A 21,561-nucleotide genomic window follows, 5' to 3' on the forward strand; every position below is an offset into this window, starting at 1 on the left:
AATGATGAACGCAGATGAATGTCCCGCAACACAAGAAACCAGGGGGGCCCGGCTGCCCACCCAGCAGGCTCAACACTGGCAGGCGCTGCTCAGAGGCCGGTCTTCCCACCGCTTGTTGTCCCTCAGGATGCCGCAGACCTCGGGCCTCCCGCGGGACTGTCTGTCCCCAGGCAGGGAAACGGGTGGCCACAGCGGCACCGGGCAGCAGTGGCGGGAGCACTTCCAGCGCCATTTCCTAGGCCAGCCAGCCCCCCCATCTCCCCCCTGGCCCTCCACCAGTCCCTCAACCTCTGTGCTCTGGTGGTTCATCTGTGAAGCGGGAGAACGGGACCTTCCTCACAGCTTATGTGGAGAGTGCATGAGATGATCCGGGGCCCACACTTTCTACTAGTTTGAGCCACACCAAACTGCCATTTTTATAAATTTAAATGGTTACGTATGGTAAGTTTTGCATCATTCAACCTGAAATAATGCCCATCATTAAACATCAGACGCTCAGCTAAGGCAAGAATAAGCAGATGACAGAGGGGACCTCGATGCAGTGTGTCAGATCAGTGTGAGTACGAATGTGCCTGATGTGTGGGGTGTGTGGTGTGAACCTGTAAGGTGTCTGTGATATGTTTGGTGTGTGTGTGTCGTATGAACGTGTCTGGTGTGTGCGAGTATATGTAGTGTGTGAGTGTGTGGTGTGAACATGTCTGGTGTGAACGTGTGTGACGTGAACATGGTATGTGTGGTATGAACATGTGTGGTATCTGCAGGAATGTCTGTGGTGTGGATGTGCATGGTGTGAATGTGGTGTGAATGTGTCTGGGTGAACGTGTGTAGGAGTGTGTGGTGTGAATGTGTGGTGGGAACGTGTGTGATGTGCACTGTGTGCAGGAGTGCTAAGCCACAGCCGCACAAGCAGAGGGCCTGTCTGTCACTCCCAGGGCAGCCCCCCACAAGCCGCTGCAGGTACCGTGTGGTGGCCCCACAGTAGGCCTCCTGGATTCATGGCAGTAACCTCCCGACTGTCCTCGAGAGCCGCCTATGCTCAGGGGCATGTGTGAGAACCCTCACCAGGATCCAGTCTCTTAAGAAAATCTCTCAGATGCCCCACGAACCGCCAACCTCGGGCAGAAAAACAACGTTCCGCCCGCACTGCCTAAAGTGTGCTCTGGGTGAACCACCTGGCCCCCCGCAGGCCCTGCCCCCAGGCCCCCTGGAAATGAATGGCTTCAGGACCCCACCGGCCCCCAGAGCACCCAAAGGAGCCCAGGACATCGGTACCGCGGCACCAACCTCAGATTTCCCCGAGGGGCACAGCTCAAGCAAGACCATGACTTTTTCCTCATGTCTCAGGGACTGGGTACCAGGCAGAGGCTGCGGCCCCTGGTGGGCGGCCCATGGGGAGAGCCCAGCAGGCGACACTGGGCGCCCATCCCCAGAAGAGGGGTGGGCTAGGTGCAGGGGGCGGGGGGCCCACCCCCTGGGGGCGGGTCTTAGGGCCCTCCTGACTCCTACAAGGACACGCGCAGAACGTCTCAAGGACCAGGAGCTCCGTGACGGTGCGATCTCACCTCTGCACCCAGCTTTGAGAAGCCATGGCCAAAGGCAGAGCCCAAATATTTGGAGGGCTGAGCTGAGGCGCACTTCGTGGCTGTACCACGCCCGCACACCTAGAGGACACTCCAGCGTCCCAGAGGGGGCAGCACCAGGCACAGGGGCAGGCCCACGGACCCCCAGGGAGAGGGGCCGGCTCAGCACCTCTTTCTCCTGGCCTCTTGGGTCACTGACCTCCGGCCAAGGCTGACCTCAGAGCTAGCAGGGCGGGCCGGAGCAGCGACCTGATGCTGGAGGCACCGTCTCCAGGGCTCCATCGGATTCCCAGACTCACTACCGAGGACCAGGCCGCAGGCTGCGCCTGACAAGGACCCCTTGGCCCCACCTCCCAGGTCCATACCTGTCTTCAGGACCACCAGGTGCGAGGCGTCGTCCCGCACGTAGGACACGGCGGCGATGTCATGGATGGGGACCCTGAGGATGGTGTCTTCCCCGTCCCGCCAGGCCAGCTTGACATTGTAGGCAGACAGGCTGATCACAGCGTCGTGCTCCTGGGTCAGGTGTCCGGGGAGCTGGTGGGCTCTCTGGAAGGTACCACAGCATCAGAAGCGCAGGCCCGGCCGTGGCCCCGGGAGCCCCACAGCGTGTAGAGGCCGGGACTCGCCCTACGGCATAGCCACGCTTGCTCCAGGAGCTCTGTGGCTTCTGGAGCTGCCTGGGTTCAGACTACAGCGTGTGCTTTACCTATCTTGGAAACGTGATTTCCACAAATAGCCCCAGGCCACAAGGAAGAATAAAGTTCATGTTCGGACAGAAACAGTCTTTATGGCCAAGAGCCAAGCGCACCCATAACATGACGGGACAGGACCATCGCTCACGGCCACGGAGGCCCAGTGTCAGAGGACCAAGAGCTGGTGTCACAGTATGAGGGTCAGAGGCCAGAGCTAGGAGCTGGAGCAGAGGGAGGGTCAGAGGTCAGGGTCAGGGGGATGGGGTTACCTTTGCATTGTCTATGAAATGCAGGATTTCGGTCCTACTGGAGGGATTCAGGTATCCTGGTATGGACGTTAACTGACCTAAGTACTGAGAGAAAGCGAGGAGAGAAGCCGCTGTGAGGAAGGGAAAGGAAGGGAAGATCAGCCGGCGTGGGTATGCAGAAGGCACAGCCTGGCCTCCGCCTTCCGCCACCAGGCCTGCTGGCCCGGCTCGGAGCGGAGGGCCCCCGAGGAAGCACACTCTGAGCTCCTGGGGAAACCCTGTTGGCGGAGGAGACGCTCCCACACTCCCCGCCTCAGAACTCTGAGCAGAGCGTTCTGTTCTCCGTGACAAGGGCCTTCCCACAAGGAGAACTCGCTTCCTAGCACCAGAGCCACCAGGGACGGGAACCCCCGACTCCGGCCCCCAGCCTTCTCTCCGGAAGAGGAAGCAAAGTGAGAGGCATGTGTGGCCGTGGCAGCACAGGGGCACAGGTTTGTGGGAGGGTGCAGGCAGACCAGCCACGGGATGAGAGTGCACCCCGCCCCCACACGTCGACCTGCAGCCAGATCAACACGCAACCTCACACGCATGGCGTGTCTACCTCCGTTCCTTCTACCTGATACATCCTGTCCAGCTTCCAACAAAAAGTCACAGGGCACGCTGAGAGGCAGAAACACTGTTTGAACGGACAGGGCAAGCATCAGAGCCAGATGCAGACGCGCCAGGGCTGTTCTAAGGAACCGCCAGACCCAGAGCTCAAAGCAGCGTGCCTGGTACGCTAAGGGCTCCGACAGAAAAAGTGGACGTCGCTCATCATGGGTGATGTGAAGCAGAGACACAGAAATTCCAAATATACATCAATGGGAAACACGGACGATCAAAAACACCACAACAGAGATGAGGACCAAAGAGCGCCTTTGACAGATGCATCAACAGGCTGGACACGGCCACGGGAAGAATCGGTGAGCGTGGAGGCATGTCAGCCAGAACGCAGAAAAAGAGGCCGGAGCATGAAGAAGATGGGACAGGATATCAAAAAACGGTATGAAAATGACAAGAGGTGCACCATACGTGTCGCGGGACCACCAGGAGAAGAAGAGAAAGAAGAAGAAATATCTGACGCTGGAACGACCCCCACACCAAACCACAGACTCGGAAAGCTCAGGGAACACCAAGCAGGACGTAGAAGGAGAAGAGAGGAGCGAGAAAAAGGAAAAACCCTACACCTCGGCATTTCATATTCACCCCATAAAAAATCAAGGACAAAGAGAAGAACTTAAAGTAAGCCATGGGAGAACAGTACATCCCTACTGAGGAACAGGCCGAGGAAGGACATCAGACTTCTCCAGACACCAGGCCCACAGGAGAGGAATGAAACACTCAGGTGTGGAAAGAATACCATCAACCTGCAACTCTGTATCCACTGAGCCTGTCCCTTGAAGCAAAGGGGAAAAAAAAACCTGTCTCCAACAAACAAAATTGGAGGGATCTAATGGTTACCTGGCAAGAGACGTTAAAAGAATGTATTCAGAGAGTTCAAATAAAATCAGAGAAGGCAGAAAAAGAATAGAAGGCCAAAAACCAAAACAGAGAAAAGAAGCAAAGAACAAGGGCAGTGAATATACACAGCTACAAATATGATAGACACGAATCCAAGTATCTGAATCATCACTTTAAATGTGGCAGTTTGCATATACCGATTAAAAGACAAAGACTGTCAGACTCAATACAAAATTCAAGACCCAGGAATGCCTGGCTGGCTCCGTTGGTAGAGCATGTAACTCTTGATCTTGGGGTCGTGAGTTCAAGCCCCAACTGGACACAGAGCTTGCTAAAAATAAAATTTTAATTCAAGATCCAACTCTAAGTTGACTACAAGAAACCCCCTTTAAAGAGGGGCCTTAGGGGGTGCCTGGGTGGCTCAGTCAGTTGGGTGTCCGACTTCAGCTCAGGGTCATGATCTCGCGGTCTGGTCTGTGAGTTCAGGCCCCGTGTCGGGCTCTGTGCTGACAGCTCGGAGCCTGGAGCCTGCTTCCGATTCTGTGTCTCCCTCTCTCTCTGCCCCTCCCCTGCTCTATCTCTGTCTCAAAAATAAACATTTAAAAAAAAAAATTTAAGAGGGGCCTTGGGGGGGCTTCTGGGTAGCTCAGTCAGTTAAGTGACCAACTTCAGCTTGAGTCATGATCTCACGGTACATGGGTTCAAGCCCCACATCAGGTTCTGTGCTGACAGCACAGAGTCTGCTTCACTCCTTCTCTCTCCCTCTCTCTCTGCCCCACCCCAGCTTGTGCTCTCTCAAAAAAAAAAAAAAAGTAAAACACAAAGGGGCCTTGGGTGGCTCAGTTGGTTGGGCATCCAACACTTGATTTTGGCTCAGGTCATGATCCCAAGGTCATGGGATCAAGCTCCATGCCTTAAGATCCTCTCCCTGCCCACCCCCTACCCCCCACCACTCCTCTCCCTGGTTTGTGCGCACACAGTCTCTCTCTCTAAAAAAAAAAAATTTTTTTAAAGTGGGGCCTTACATAATGAAAACAGTTCTCTAAGAAGATGTGGCAATCCTTAACATATACGTACCCAACAACAGAGCATCAAAATACACAGGGCAAAAACTAATAGAACTGCAAGGAGAAATAAATGAATCTACAACTGTAACCAGAGGCTTCAACCCCCTCTCTATCAAAAAATGGAAAGACTCAGCAGGCAGAAAATCAGTGAGGACACAGGTGAACTCAACACCCTCAATCAACAGGATATAACTGGTATCTACAGATGACTTCAATGGACAGCTGTAGAGCACACATTTTTCTTAAGCTCACGTGAACATTCACCAAGGGGCAGCACATTCTGGGCCATCAAATACACCTTAAATTTAAAAGACTACAAACCGCACACAGTATGTTCTCAAATCACAATGAAATTCTTTGCAAGACCCAACTATCAAAATTCACATAAAGAGAAATGGATAATCTGAATAGGCATAATAGATCTATTACAGTAATTGATTCAATTTAAAACCTTCCAAAACAGAAAGCACCAGCCCCAGACACGTTCACGAGTGAATCCTAGCACACGCTGAAGGAAGAAATGATACCAACACTCTATAATCTCTTCTGGAAAATAAAACCAGAGAAAACATTTCCTAACCCATTCTATGAGGTGGCATTACCCTAGTATCAAAATCAAAGATCCTACGGGGGGGCGCCTGGGTGGCGCAGTCGGTTAAGCGTCCGACTTCAGCCAGGTCACAATCTTGCGGTCCGTGAGTTCGAGCCCCGCGTCAGGCTCTGGGCTGATGGCTGATGGCTCGGAGCCTGGAGCCTGTGTCTCCCTCTCTCTCTGCCCCTCCCCCGTTCATGCTCTGTCTCTCTCTGTCCCAAAAATAAATAAAATACGTTGGAAAAAAAAATTAAAAAAAAAAAAAATCAAAGATCCTACAAGAAAAGAAAAACTACACATCAGTATTTCTCATAAACATAAATGCAAAAATCCTCAATAAAATATTAGCAAATTGAATCCAACAAGGCATAAAGATAATTACGCACAATGACTAAGTGGCATTTATCCAAGGTAGGCAAGGCTGATTCCAAATTCAGAAATAAATTAATGTAATCCATCACACATCAACAGACTAAAACAGAAAATCATATGATCATATCAACAGACACAGAAAAAACCTTTGGCAACATCCAACACCCATTCGTGACAAAAACACTCATCAAAGGAGGAACAGAAAGAAACTTCCTCAACCTGATACAGAGCATCAACAAAAACCCTACAGCTATCATCGTAACTAATGGTGACGTGCTTGAACATCACTTACATCAGGAAAAAGACACGAATGTCCCCTCTCACCACTGCTTTTCAACGCTGTATTGGAAGTCCTAGCTAAGGCAACGAAACAAGAAAAGGAAATTGGAGGTACAGACTGGGAAAGAAAAAATCAAACTGTGTTTATATGCAGAGCCCTCTCCGACTGGGGAACCGAGCAGGTAGGTTACTCTGAAGATCACCAAGCGCGAGCAAGGTAAACACGGAGTCACTGAGCACGAGCAAGATAAACATGGAGGCTCAGGCTGGTCTGCCCAGGGCTATGCCAGGCAATCACCTGCTCACCTCCCCTCGAGGAGGAAACTGGTGGAAATGCACACCGCACACAGCAGCAGGTACAAGTCGAGCGGAATAAACTTCAGAAAAGCTGCTTTCAACAGCTGTCCGCGGGTGCCGGGCAGCTCTGCAGGGAGACACACACTCGTTCTAAAATGTTTTAGGGGAGACCGGGCGGCTCAGCCGGTTAAGGGTCCGACTTCGGCTCAGGTCATGATCTCACGGTTCGTGAGTTCGAGCCCCGCGTCGGGCTCTGTGCTGACAGCTCCAAGCCTGGAGCCTGCTTTGGATTCTGCCTCCTCTCTCTGCCCCTCCCCCGCTCGTGCTCTGTCTCTCAAAAATAAACAAACATTTAAAAAAATTTAAAAACAAAACAAAACAATGCTGTGCTGGCAAGGACGTGCAGGACTGGAGCCCTGTGCACTGTTGGTGGGAAATGGTGTGGCTGCTGGGGAAAACTGTGTGTTGGCTCCTCAAGAAATGAAAAATCGAATCACAGTATTCCACTCCTGGGTCTACACCCACAAGACTGGAGAGCAGGATCTCAAAGAGATAGGCACACCCACGTCCACAGCAGCACGAACCATAGAGCTTCAGGCTGGAAGCAACACGGGGTCTATCCACGCAACGGAAAGTGAGTTAGCCTAAGAAGGAAGGTGCACCCCGGGGCACCTGGGGGCTCGGTCAGTTAGCATCCGACTCGTTTTTGGCTCAGGTCATCACCTCAGGGTTTCGTGAGTTCGAGCCCCATGTCAGACTTTGTGCTGACAGTGCAGGGCCTGCTTGGGATTCTCTGCCCCCCTCTCTCTCTGCCCCTCCCCTGATCATGCTCTCTCTCTCTCTCTCTCTCTCAAAAATAAATAAACAACAACAAAAGAAAACAAAACAAGGAAGGAAATCCTGCCATAAGGTGCAGGGTGGACTGTGAGGACACTACGCCAGGTGTCATAAGCCAGTCACAAAAAGACAAACGCTGTGTGATGCCACTTAGATGAGGCACTCGGAGCGGTCAGAACCACAGAGACAGAAGACACAATGGGGGCTCCCTGGGGCTGGGGCAGGGGAGCAGGGAGGTGCCGTGCGGGGACAGCTTCAGGTTTACGAGAGGACAGAGTGACGGAGCCGGACGGTGGCGGCAGCTGCGGAGCAGCGTGGACGTACTCAATCCTCTGAACTGTGTGCTCACAGACGGCTGAGGTGGGAGACTTCGTTATGTGCATTTTAACACAACGGAGCCACAGCAGAGACTTGAGCAGACATTTGTCCCCAAGTTCACAGCAGCGCTATTCACAAGTCAGACGAGACGGACACCACCCACCGCCCTGCTGGATGAGGGGTAATAAGTAAAATGTGCGTATACATGCCGGCACGCACCCAGCCATGAGGAGAGACTCTGACACCTCCAACAACACAGCCACAACTGGGGGACGTGGCACCGGGTGGACCGAGCCAGACACGGAGGGACACACACTGCGTGGTTCCACGTGTCGGAGGTCCCACAGCAGAATGGGGGGTGCCGGGGGCCGGGACGCTGGGGTTCCACGGGGACGGAGCTTCAGTTTGGGGAGATGAGAATGTTCCAGACACAGACGGTGGCAGGGGCTGCACATAAACGTGAGTGTCCTTTGTGCCACCAAAACACACACTCAAATGTGGTTAATGTGACAAATTTTGTTGTGTATGTTTTACCAGGATAAGAAATGACCGCGTTAACTTTACTCACTTCATTTGCTAGAAATGTCTCAAATCACCATCAACATGATACTGGGTGTTAACTAGCACTCCTAGCTTCAGTGCTTGGCTGAAGTGAACGTGTCCCAGTTCCACGAGTGCGGGATATTGAGGGGACTGTCCTGCCTCCCTGCAGTCGCGGGGGGGAAGGGGGGGAAGGACAACGCTGCCCATATCCTCCCTTCCTCTTAGCGCCACCAAGCTTCAGACTCAGGCCAGCGGATCTCCAAAGAGAAGTCTACTTCCTTCCTAGGTGAGTCCTCATTCAAGATCTTCTTCGCGGTCGAGTGGGTCTTGGTGAAACAGGGTGGCCTGGCCAGTTCTCACCACACCCTTCCCAAGGTCCTGCAAGGTCCCTGGCCACCGCTGCAGGCCCGGCAGCTGGCCCATACCCACAGCATGCCCAGGGTGCCACCACAGCAGGGCCAAGATGATGAAGTGTGACAGACCGAGGGGACGTCTGACTGGCAGTCATGTGCCCGGTGGCCTGGCACCAGCGAGGGGCAAGATGATAGAGCCAGGCCGTGTCAGGCACCACTGACCCCACTGCCTTCCCACCGCCCTCACGGGGACCACAGCGGTGTGTGCTGGCAAGCTCACGCTCCAGACACGGAAGGTGCTTCCAAAACTCTCTGCCGACGGGACACAATACAAGTCCATTTGCAGCTGACCCCAGGCTGGCCTCTTGACAACGTCCACCCCGTGCGGGACTCGATCGGCAATACCCCATGGCAGGCGGGGCCGGCCTGGCAGGAGGGCAGGGCTTTCACACGGGGAGGGGGACACAGGGAGGTGCACGTGGGGACCTAAATGTCTTCTCGATGCCCCAGGCCTGCAGAAGTGGCCCATCCCCACTTGTCGGAAGACAGACAACCCCCGCCCCGCCCCCCACACACATGCACACACAGGCATGTACACACCCCTTGCTGGGCAACGACACTCAGGCCTCAAATGGGATGGGCACGTTTCACGACCCTTCACCCTCCCCGGGGTCTGGCCTCGGTCAGATCTCAACAGAACACGTCTGGAGACTGAACGCTGACGGGCTATGGGCCTCTCCCCACGGCACAAACGCCACTGGTCCGGCTGTCAGCAGCTCAGCAAGAGTGAGGGCCACACTCAATAAAGGCGACATTGCACTGTGGCTGTGGTGGCCAGGGCCCCCCGTGTAAGAGGGACCCCCAGGCTGCTGCTATCCCCGCCCCTTGGGAGGGCCAGATGGACACCCAGCTTTGGAAGGTGCGCTGGAATGGAGGCAGCGGCACCACGAGGGGCTCCGTGAAGGTGCAGGTGACCGCATGAGACACCCCGGAGCGAGGGGACGACGGGACTCAGGGAGCAGAGTCAGACGGCACCGAGCAGCCGGGGATATAAAGCCGGGGCACCACCTAGCGCGCATGCATAGCACACAGACACGGACCACACAGAGGACGTGAGCCGCTTCCAGACCAGAAGTGGGGCCAAAGGAGACGCAGTCCCAGGAGAAGGCACCCACAGTACAGGCAGACTCGCCGCACCCCAGGGCGCCCCGGGGCACCCCGGGGCGCCCTGGAGAACGGGAAACCCTTCACAGGTTTGGAAAGGCAGGTCTGGGATAACGCGCAGGGGCCGGGCCCAGGTGAGCACAGGGCGCGACCTCAGGGTCCAGACCCACATCCCCTGTACCGCGGGCAAGCAGGAGCCGCTGGCACACAAACGGCCGCGCGGAAGCCCCTGGAATTCATCCCACAGCTGTCCCTGGCCACAGTACCAAAGCAAGAACAGGTCGCTGCCACTCGCAAAAGCAGAGAAGTGCTGCCCTCCAGGCCCTACATGGCTCCAGGATACCGGGCCCCGCCTTGTGCCCAGCTCCTGCTGGGTGCCTGGTACGTGGCTATGGCCGTGGCCCGCACAAGTGAACCGGACAGACTCTCTGTGAGAGCTGAGCCCAGCTCAGCACCAGCTGGCAGCTGCTCTTTGGGCAAACACATCCCATGCCCAAGCACGATCACGGTCTTACTGCAGAGCCCCAGGACCCCATAGACGCGCGGGGCTCCCCTTAGCTCACCCTATGGCCTTGCGATGCCCGCATGGAGCTGACAGAAAGCGGAGGCTCTAGCTTGGCTCGAGTATCCGGGAACATGCCAGCACACAGCAGTCCTCATCACGGCAGCAGACTCTGTGGTCCCAAAAGGCGCCGTCCCGCGAGGGAGCCAAGTCAGCCTTGGCATGTGGCCCAGGGACAGGTTCGTGTCAGCCGGCCCTGCCCGTTCCAAGTGACATTTCATACATACAGGTGCGGGCTCGGGCTGTGGCTCCCTCGGAAAACTGAGCCAGCCCCTCGTCCCTTCACAAAGGAAGTTGTCCCCTTCATTCTTCCCGGGAGACACCGTGTGGAACTGGTGTCGATTCTCCAAACACCGGAGAGAGCGCTCCAGGGAGAGCACGGGGGCCTGGAGGCTTCTGGATGGAAGGTTCTGGATGGGCCGCTGAGCATGGTCACTAGCTACAGCGCGAGTCAAACCACCCTGTCCTCCTGCTACATGTGGCGAGGCTCAAGGAGGCGGTCCACCTGCTGGCCGCCATCTTTTCCACCTTGACCCTGGGCCCCGTGGCTGCTGTCCTCTGTTCTCCCTGTGGACAACATGGTCCTCCCCGTCCCTGCTCATCAGAAGTTCCCTGATGACGTGTGGGTGTGAACCACTCATGCTGTGCTAGGCTTCTCAAATCTCTAGGTTTGTCTTTTGCCCCAAACAGCTTCTTGGCGCCCCCTCCATAACTCTAATGACACCCACACTGGGAGTGTGCTCTGGTCCCACAGCGGCCGTCCAGGGCGCTCCTCTTTCCCACTGGGCAATGAAGGACGCTCCGGCTCCCCCAGGGCCCCCAGACACCCTAGTGTACCCCGGGTTCATCAGGGGCGAAAGTCCCTGTTCCCAGGGAGGGCGCGGGCCCCCATTCACCCTTGTTCGGTGGCGGGGCAGAGCTGGGGCCTCAGGCTTTCCCACCATGTTTGTTCTTAGATATTGTCTATCCTGCTAGACCATCGCCTTCCTGGTCTTCAGGCCAGAGGGAGCGGCTTCTGTTGGGGTGTGTCTGCACCCGTGGGTGTCTCTGGGTTGCCAGCCTCTTCGGCTCCAAGCCTGGGATTCAGGTGGAGAGAGAGATACCAGGGGCCTCCTGTCGGGCCCACAGGCCCCTGGGGCTCTGCTCTCTGCCAACCTTGCAGAGCTTTCTTACTGTCACTGCACGGATGACGCCCAGGACTTCAGTCGTCATGGTAAGAGGAACAAGGACATGCGGCAGAAATCCCCAACCTTACTCTGTGGTTTAATGCAGGCCACCTTCCCCAGCACCTGCTCTGCCCTCCTCACGTGGCTCTGATTCTTCCCAGTTCTTCCTGCAACCACACAAAACCAGCCTGTCCCTTGTCCCGGTGCTGCCGCAACCAGTCCACACACTCTCACAGGGGTCTGGGCTCCTGCCTGGGCTGGAGCCTAGGCTCTGGGCCCACATCTCCACCCTCACACTGTGTCCCCTCCCAACGGGGGCCCATGTCCCACGAGGTCACACTGGTGGCTGGCACGGGTCCCACCTCATGGTCCGGAGGCCACCTCTCCTCCACCACACCTGATGGGCCTCCTGGACCGACCTCTCATCTCCTCTGGCTCCCATTCCGTCTGCTGTTGACAAACTTCCTATCTCTTCATCTTCCCATTATTCTTTCCTGGTGCCTCTCCTGATTTTTGTCCACAAGACACACACGGACATCCTTTTGTCCCAAAGGCTCTGGTCTTCAGCCCTTTATTTAAAAGTGGATCCTGTCGCCTCACAGTTCACAGTATCTCCTCTTACCTCTTCCAGAACATTCCGCTTTCCCACTGTGTCCTGCACGGCTGCTGTCACATCCACGTTTGCTTGTGCCTGTCTCGGGCTCCATCTTGAGGTCACCTTTCCTCGAATGTATACGAACCTCAGAGCCCCTGACAGAAGCCGTGCATGGGCGGCGGGGCGGTAACCGGGTCAGCACGCAGACAGCAGGCCGCGGGGACGCACCTTCCACTCTGTGCATAGGCCGGCTTGACTCCCCGTCTTCACTCTGGGTCGCCCAAACCCTCCTCCATGCCAGGTGTCCCCACATCTGAGCCTCCCCAGTCCCATGTGTCTGCTGGGGACACTGCCCACCTCCCTGGTCACCTGACGGCCCGGCCAGAGTGGAACCCCCTCTAGGGACACACGTTGGCCCAAGGCCTTTCTGACCTGGGGGTCAGGCTGGACTGCCATGCATCCCCTCCGCACACCGTGCTCCCTCTCTGAGCACGGGGGCCATGATCCTGGAGGAGCCCCCTCCACACCTCCCTGACCTTGAGGCCACGGCCCCCCTTTGGCTTGTGTCCACCCGGTGAGCACGGGATTTGACAAGGTTCAGGCAGTGACCATGACACACAGAACACGCATGCCCGCCCGCCCTCAAGAGAAAGGAGGCGGCTGCTCTGGTGGAAAGAGCCGGAAATGGGGCTGGAAGGCAGGAGGCTGGAGCGTGGGCACAGTCCCCACAGGCCACCGAGGCGGGACAGCAGGCAGAGCAGCGTGGTGTGAGCACTGGGCAGCACGTCCTGTGGCCAGACTTACCTTCACCTCCTTCTCGATGTAGTCGCTCAGCAGTCTGTCAGGCTCCACGCGCTCAGGCAGGGACAGAGCCACAGTGTGCAGAGGGCGCCTCTCTGTCACCTTCTCATGGGCTTTCTTATCTCTACTCTTTTCACCTTTTAGGAATACTCGTTTAAACGGCGACACAATCCCGGGCTGCGGGCAGAAACGGCAAGGATTGGAGTTCGTTATTCCTGAAGGTTTTGCGTTGCCCCCACGGCTAACAAGCTGAAGCCACCAAGCATGGTCCCCACGCATAGGGGCCACCCTCGTGGGCCTGGAATGCACAGGCCGAGGGCCAGTGCACACCGGGGTGGGGGCCCATCCCTCACCCGCTCACAGACACGCAGGTGCACAGGGGGGCCATCCCTCATCCATCACAGACACGCAGGTGCACGCAGGCCCGTCCCTTACCCGCTCACAGACACCCAGAAGGACAAGGGCCCATTGTCCAGGCAAGTGACCTCATGGCTAAGAAGAGAACGGGAAGGAGGCACCCCAGAAGACAGGAATGTAGTGCCACCCAACCCCCTGACACCAGCAGGTCACTTCACCCCAGGACCCCGAGCAGGTGTCATGGCCTCACAAAGTCTGCAGCACAACAGCCCCATGCCCGCCCTCCTCTTCTCGACAAGTGCACTCAGCATTCCCTTCCCTCGTCCAGGGCCTCGCCGGGTACTGACCAGCACGGGGCGACCCACACGCCGATCGGGGTCTCCCCTGGAGCCCAACCCTACGACCAAAGTCAACCCACAGAGCATGAGCAAGGGGGGTGCGGCCAACAAGTCAGCCTGACCTGGCAGCCCCAGGAACAGGCCTGGGGTTCCCTCCATGTGACTCTGCAGGAAAGCCCCTCAACGCCTGGGCACAGATGCTCACACAGTCACTGTGTCCAGCCAGCCCGAAGGAACACAAACCAGAGAAAACCCACGCACAGCCTCACTGGGAAGCAACGTCCCATCAGTCCGAGAGGGCAACTCGCCAGCCTATGCAGCCTGGTGCCCAAATGCAGCCGGGACCCAAGGCCCAGCCTAGACCCACACTCACGGAAACACCTGGAGGCCGACGCCACAGAACATTCCTCACAAGCTCTTGCTTCTGTGTCCCCTGTGCACGGGATAGGGCCGTAGGACAAATCCCACACAAATCCCACCACCATGACCTCTGAAGCTGTGAGGCTCCTCCCCAGCCTGTCAGCCTCACGGGCAAAGGTGAAGAGGGGCAAGGACCACCCCCCAGCAAAGGCAGGCAAGGCGTCGGTGCCTCTCAGCACGCGTGCACCCACCAGCACATTCTGCTATGCAGCCTCACCCCCTCCCTGGAGCACCTCCCCCTTGCCCTGGAGCACTCCCTCCCTGCCCTGGAGCACCTCCTCCTACCCCGGAGCACCCCCTCCCTGCTCCGGAGCACCTCCTCCTCCCCGGGAGCACCTCCCCCTCCCCTGAAGTACCCCCTCCCTGCCCTGGAGCACCTCCCCCCTGCCCTGGACCACTTCCCCTTCCCCTGGAGCACCTCCTCCTCCCTTGGAGCATCCCCTCCATGCCCTGGAGCACCTCCTCCCCTGGAGCACCTCCTTCCTGCCCTGGAACACCCGCTCCCTGCCCTGGAACACCGCCTCCTACCCTGGAGCACCTCCTCCTACCCTGGAGCTCCTCTCCCCTGCCCTGGAGTACCTCCCCCTCCCTGCCCTGGAGCACCTTCCCCCTGCCCTGGAGCACCTATTCCCCACCCTGAAACACCTCCCCCACACCCAGGAGCACCTCCCCCCTGCCCTGGAGCACCTCCCCCTCCCCTGGAGCACCCGCTCCCTGCCCTGGAACACCCCCTCCCCGCCCTGGAGCACCTCCCCCCTCCCCTGGAACACCCCCTCCCCTGGAGCACCTCCCCCCTGCCCTGGAACACCCCCTCCCCGCCCTGGAGCACCTCCCCCCTCCCCTGGAACACCCCCTCCCCTGGAGCACCACCCCCCTGCCCTGGAACACCCCCTCCCCGCCCTGGAGCACCTCCCCCACACCCGGGAGCACCTCCCCCACACCCGGGAGCAACTCCTCCTCTCCTGAGCACCTCATCCCCCACCCTGGAGCACCTCCCCCCTGCCCTGGAGCAGCTCCTCCTCCCCTGGAGCATCTCCCCCCTGCCCTGAAGCACCCCTCTCCTCCCACTCCCCATGCCCCCTCCATGGAAGGCCTCAGCGCTCTTGCCAGGGGTGAGTAGAATAAGGAAGGAGGCCCACAGGGCTACCATGGAAGCTGGGTGATGTCCACGCAGAGCTTCATGTACTTGTCTCTACTCTCATCTATATTTCGAACCTTCCATCTCACTAAGTGTCTTACGTAAGGACAAGCACAGCTCCTGCCAGTGATTCAGCTGAGACAAGATAGATGCCTGGTGTCACCGGAACACGGCCACCACAGGCACATGACGGACTGAAAAGAGACAGAGCATCTCCAAGGAGCCCACCTGCCCCTGGGGTCTGGGCAGACCACAGGGGGTTCCAGCCCCGCACAGTTTTGGGGAGTGGCCAAGAGTGGGGGTGCTCTGGGTGAAAGCCTGGGGGCATCAGAGCAGGTGGGCACTGTGTGCAACTCCCACAGGGAACGGTGGGAAACAGTCACCCACAATTGGCCCGACACCAACAGTAAACTTCAAGTTGAAAACGACCCTGGAAATTTAGTAGAGCGAACACCACGTCTCACCAGCCCCACTCCAGGCGGGCCACACTGGACTGTGGCCACCGCCCTGGCCCGCACCCTCGTCATCAGGGCCCTTCCTGATCACTGGCTTCTGAACACAGAGCACCTCCCAGGCCCTGTGACAGGTGTGCACTGCCCCAGGGCTGCGGAAAAACTGAGGCAGCAAAATCCTCAACCTTCTTGAAACCTACAATCTGCACAGATGCTGACGTCTGTCCCCATACCACCTCCACTTGGCAGCCCCACAGAGCTCACACTCCTGGATCATAACCAGCTGCGGCACCTGGGAGCAACGGGAACTGACCTCTGGGAGGAGAGGTTTGCCAAGGTCAGCTTCTCGCCACGAAGCCCAGGCCAGATCACCAGGTGCACTGATCACACGTGACCCGCAGTGTTACTTTCAGGTTGAGACACAGCTCATAGAGTTAGTCTGCGCACACGGTCTGTGCTGCGAGGGACCCCGGGCCTCCCCCTGCAGCCCGCTCTCAGGGCAGGCCCTCTGCAGGCCGATAAACAGCACCTGTCTGGCCCCTGCAGGCAGAGGAAACCAGGACAGCCACCTCCTACTGCCCAGGGGCCACCGTCCCCCTACTGAGCCCCACACCATCAGCCTCTGCTGCACGGGACCCCACACAGGACCTCAGCGCTTGGGGAAGCAGAAAGTACTAGCTGGTGAACACTCAGTGCCTGTGCTGACCAGCCAACAGGCAGGCCCCATGGGTAGATGACACAATTCTTACATCGAGAAGGCGCAGTCAGGCATGGGAGTCAGCCCAGAGCAGGTGAACAGGCATTAAATCCACAATAAAAAATGTATGCCTGCTGTGTATCTCTGACAGAACCAGGGGACAGTGGTCTCTACTGGGAACCTACATTAATCTTAAGGCAACACATATCACCTGGCTGCGTGTGCACAACTTGGAGCTCAGTGTGCTCTGCACAAAGTCCCCAGCAGCCCCAGAAGGGAGGGGACACGCTGAGAACCGGGGGCGCCTCCATGCAGGTGCAGGCATTCTCAAGGACGTATTGTATTTAATCCTTTACCTAATGATACAGAACCCGCCCCAAGTGCAAGGCCATGGCATCCTTAAGTTCAGCACTGAGCAAATGTGTAATGAGTACCTCGTTCGTGCCTGGCACTGGGGCAGCTGTGCACGGTGGTAGGGGCCATGCGGGGCTGTGGTCGACACTGGAGGAGGCACTGGAGCCAGAGTGGGAGTCAGGCAGAAGGCCCCGAGGCTACACTTCCGTCCAGCTGGGCACGTCAGCGGCTCCTCCCCGATAGACTCACATCTGCCCCAGGTGCACGCGGCTGAGTGGAAACCCCCTGCGGTGAGCGTCCAGACACACACACACACAGCACCTTCATCTCACACCTGTGCTGCAACACTGCTCATCTTTTTTTTTTTTTTAAGATTTTATTTTTCAGCCCCAATGTGGGGCTCAAACTAATGACCCCGACAGCAAGAGCCGCCCACCCTTCCGACTGAGCCAGCTGGGCACCCCAACAGATAAGCTTTCTAAATCATCTTCAGTACTAAGTTCCTGCCAATAGGACACAGCCCATGCCCTCAGGCCTCCTGCAGGCCTGGGTCCCCATGGCTGCAGACATGCAGGCCACCCACGGACATCACCCACAAGATCCTGGCCACGCATGTACATGTGCTTTCTCTTCATCCTTTCCCTGATTCGCTTTCCAGCTCAGATCCTGGGTCCCAGCCGACCACCGTCCCCTGCACACAGGACACCTGAGGCCTCCTGCCTCTTGAGTTATGATGACGGCCCCTCCTCATCACTCACCATCCGCTACCAGCCACCACTTCTCAGACCCGGAAGCCACAGGAACCCTCCTCCCCTCTTCCCGAAGCAGGGGTGGGGGGGCCCGGGGCGGCCCAGGCCCAAGCCATCGTCCTCGCTGGCTCCAGCCCCACCGGGCCGACACCTACCTCGTTCTCCATGGGACACGGACCGGCCAGCAGGTGTGTCCGAACAGGGACTTTGGGGAGGAACTTTAGGGAGGGACTTGGGAAGAGCGCTGGTTCCTCCCTGCACTGGCCATTTGCTCCTCCCTCCTCTGCTCACTCACTCCTGATCGTGATGAAAACACGCTCGGATGGCAACCCTCCCCCCGAAAGACACATATGAGAAACAGGAAGATGGAGACCACAGCTTCCTTCTGCAAACCCACTGAAGCCGTTCAGCTCCGTCAACAGCATGAGAGGTGGACAGCACATCTAAGTGCCCGCAAAGCCTGAGAACAGCCGCGGGCACAGACAGACGGGAGCGGAGCCACACCCTCACCGCCTCAGCGTGTCCAGCAGGGCACACGGGCAGCCTCCCCAGGCTTCCAGCCGGGGCCGCGGCTCGACCGAACCGCATGGCTGCAATCCTGCACCAGCGCGAACAAGAGTGAGTGAGCAAACCCAGAGCCCCATGGGGCTCCCCTCTCCACCGCTGGGGGGTGCCTCCTGGCCCTCAGCCTCCCCACCCCCTGGGCTCCTGAGCTGGGGCCCCCACTGTGACCCTGAAGAGCGTGTCTCTGAGCAAGTTCCCGTCAATGTCTTCGGGGTCAAAGCCGCTCATGTGGAAAAGCGGAAGCCCATGAGCTGCCAGTGAAGGCCCTTGCACAGAACATTCCAGAACAGCCTGCCGACAGGGAAGGCTAGCAACTAAGCGTCTGGTGAGAGCGAGCATGTATGCTCACTGGTCAACAGTCAAACTCAACAATTACAACAGGTTTGTTATTAGCATGAACCCAATCCACGTGCTGACTTTCAACAGCCTTTTGCCCATGAAAGTGGCCATTTCCTGTGATTCCATTTAGACTGTGGCAAAGTTCAGTACTTCCTGATTCCGAGAAGACCAAAGCTCCAAGGCGATCACTCTGTGCCTCAGTTACCACCCATGCACCCCGGATGGAGAAGGTGCCATAGCACAGGAAGGCTGCCGGATCAGACTGGCTGGAAGAAGACCTGGTCCTGGCTGGAAGGAGACCCGGTCCTGGCTGGAGTGTCCCTTTATCTCCTTAGGAACTTGCGGCCGCACGCTGCCTAACCTCGGATTTCTCCTTCTTCCTCAAAGCCGCCCCCACGAAGCAGGACCTCGTGGCCCTGGTCCCCACCTGGCTGATGAGAGCAGATGCGGGCTGGCCCCCCGACCCAGGCACAACTCCAGGAAGCCCTGGGAAGTGCCTACCTGCCAGGTGGCCTGCTCCCACACATACCACGGTTGCCTGCTGGATGAGAAAGAAACAGGCCAGTGAACACCTAGCAGACGCTGCAGAGAGACAAGGACAGACACACGCCCCTTGCAGGTGTCTGGGAGGGCGTGGATGGAACCAGCCCACTAGTGGACCGTCCGGCCAATGTGCCCATGGCGCTAACGCTGCACCCCAATTAAACAACACACACCAGCCCCCAAAACAATTCCATTCTCAGTAGGGCTGTGACACAAAAACACTGTACTCAACGATCATCGTACTTTGAACTTCATCCGTGAAGATGTTGTGGGAATCCGTTCCCTCTCCGTGTCCCTGATTTTCCCTCTTGGGCCACAAAACCGAACATATGCACTACCAGTCCCTTTTTACTGAAGTTTGCTTGCCCTGTCCTAGAACACAAAGCAAAACATGAAAAACAAGACAAGAAAGAAACACTACAGGCCACGGACGCCAGACCCATAGCCTGTAGGTGATCCAGGAGGGGACAAGGGCGAGCATAGGGTCAAGGGCGGGTATGGCGACCCAGGAGGGGTCGGGAGGGGCATGACAACCCAGGAGGGGTCAAGGGGGGGCAGACTGGAAGGGACTCAAATTCTGAAGACAGTGCTAAGACACTGGCTCTACAGACTTGGAAAAGACCTTGTACGAAGGCCGACTGGGACAGATGGACCCCAGACACGCAGACCCAGCGTCATAAAACTGCAGGGCTCCAACAGGGGACTTAAAGCGTTCTGACAAGAAAACGTGGAAGGGCTTCCCATTCTGGAAGGAGCTCAGAAGCATCCCTGTCAAGCTCTGTAGAGCAATTATTTTGAACCTAGAAGTTCATACGAGGTCAAACTGTCCATCAAGTTCAGGCAGAGCAAGGTCAAGTTCATATGTGCAGTGCTGGGGAATGTTTATACCCCAAAAACTCTTGGGGAGAGGAGGGGAGGGGGATGAGGAAAGGAGGGGATGAGGAGAGAAGGGGAAGGGAGGGGGAGGGGAGGGGAAGGGGGAGGAAGAGGAGGAGGGGAGGGAAAAGGAGGGGAGGGGCAGGAGAGGACGAGGGGAGGGGGGAGGAGGAGGAGGGGAGGGGAAAGGAGGAGAGGAGGGGATGAGGAGAGAAGGGGATGAGGAGAGGAGGGGAAGGGAGGGGAGGGGAAGGGGGAGGAGGAGGAGGAGGACATGTGAGAGGAGGAAGGTGGACACCAATGTCTGACCAGGTCCTAGCACTTTGGGGCTCATCACAGCGACCACAGAGCACCTGGCGTACCCCCCCCCCCCCCGCCCCCATGACAGAAGCTGAGCACAAAGCTAAAGGAAACAGGCTGCTCCGGAGTTTGCTCTGGTCATCCTCCCTTCTTTCTGGTCACAGCAGCCACAGCAATGCTGGTCCTTTACCATCACCCAACGTAACTGAGGACAATCCATGGCCATCGCCTTGCGGATGCTCATGTAGCCCACCCTCTGGCCAGTGGCAGGGGACAGCTTGGGGAAGACCCTGGGGACAGCTCAGGGGACAGCTTGGGGGATGGCTCAGGGGAGAGCTTAGGGGAGAGCTCAGGGGACAGCTTGGGGGGAGAGATCAGGGGAGAGCTTGGGGGACAGCTCAGGGGACAGCTCGGGGGACAGCTCGGGGGAGAGCTTGGGGGACAGCTCGGGGGATGGCTTGGGGGAGAGCTCGGGGGAGAACTCAGGGGACAGCTCAGGGGAGCAGCTTGGGGGACAGCTCAGGGGAGAGCTCGGGGGATGGCTCAGGGACAGCTTGGTGGAGAGCTCAGGAGACAGCTTGGGGACAGCTTGGAGGACAGTTTGGAGCACAGTTCAGGGACAGCTCAGACCGGGGAGGAGCCACCGGGAGCACTACTGCCCCTGCAGGAAAGCACTGAGGTGTTTGCTGGCGCTCGTTCTGGGGACTTGGTGACAGAGAGCGAGGAGATGAGCTTTTTGCATTTAAAGACCTTAGGAGTTCAGAGTGACAGTTCCAAATCCATCTGGGATGACAGGGTCACGGATCAGCTTCCTGGGCAGGCTGTGCCCCAGCCTCCATGACGAGAGTCCACACGTAACAATGAGAATGCAAGCACACTGCCACTTTATCCTCAAACACACACAGCAGGTGCAAAATGACACCAGGGTTATTACCAATAAGACGATCATAGAAACCAACTTGTTTAGGGCTTTTTTTGTAGGTCTCGTCCTTGGTGCAGAGCCCACTGGGGGCATGCGTCAAATGTCCACGGTTTAATTACCTCAAATAACTCTTCCCTGAGGGGTTATCCTTTTTGTTAGTTTACACCCGTTTTTTTAAGTTTATTTATTTATTTATTTTGAGAGAAGGTGGGGGCAGAAAGACAGGGAGGGGCACAGAGACAGAGAGAGACAGAGAGAGAGACGTCCCAAGCAGGCTCTGCACTGCCAGCCCAGAGCACACAGGGCTCCATCCCACGAACCGTGAGACCACGACCTGAGCCAAAACCAAGAGTCAGACGCTTAACCGACTGAGCCACCCAGGTGCCCCTACATCATTTTTGATACACATTTTGCTTTTCATTTCCAAGTGACATTTTAAGAAGCTTTTATTCAATTTGTAGTATTACAGAACATTGGATGGTTGCGGTCATGAGGCTTATGCTAAGCAGTCCCACTCTCCTTGCCTCCAGGTGACCACTTACA

The 21,561-nt window shown here is 57.2% G+C and overlaps 1 protein-coding gene across 5 annotated transcripts in view; it reads right to left on the reverse strand.

The window, feature by feature from the left end:
• CCM2 (CCM2 scaffold protein) overlaps positions 1-21,561 on the reverse strand; it is a 41,916-nt gene that overhangs the window by 6,505 nt on the left and 13,850 nt on the right. For 2 of the 5 annotated variants that reach the window (XM_053218758.1, XM_053218756.1), the window contains exons 2-4: positions 12,973-13,146; positions 2,545-2,628; positions 1,946-2,129 (exon numbers count right to left, since the gene is read on the reverse strand). In XM_053218758.1, coding sequence (XP_053074733.1) covers positions 1,946-2,129; positions 2,545-2,628; positions 12,973-13,146 — 442 coding nt within the window. Of the gene's footprint in view, positions 1-1,945; positions 2,130-2,544; positions 2,629-10,408; positions 11,741-12,972; positions 13,147-17,629; positions 17,786-21,561 lie in introns of those variants that run through there. The other 3 variants (XM_053218757.1, XM_053218760.1, XM_053218759.1) reach the window with 3 other exon arrangements.

This window comes from Acinonyx jubatus, chromosome A2 (assembly GCF_027475565.1).
Source record: "Acinonyx jubatus isolate Ajub_Pintada_27869175 chromosome A2, VMU_Ajub_asm_v1.0, whole genome shotgun sequence".
Classification (NCBI taxonomy): domain Eukaryota; kingdom Metazoa; phylum Chordata; class Mammalia; order Carnivora; family Felidae; genus Acinonyx; species Acinonyx jubatus.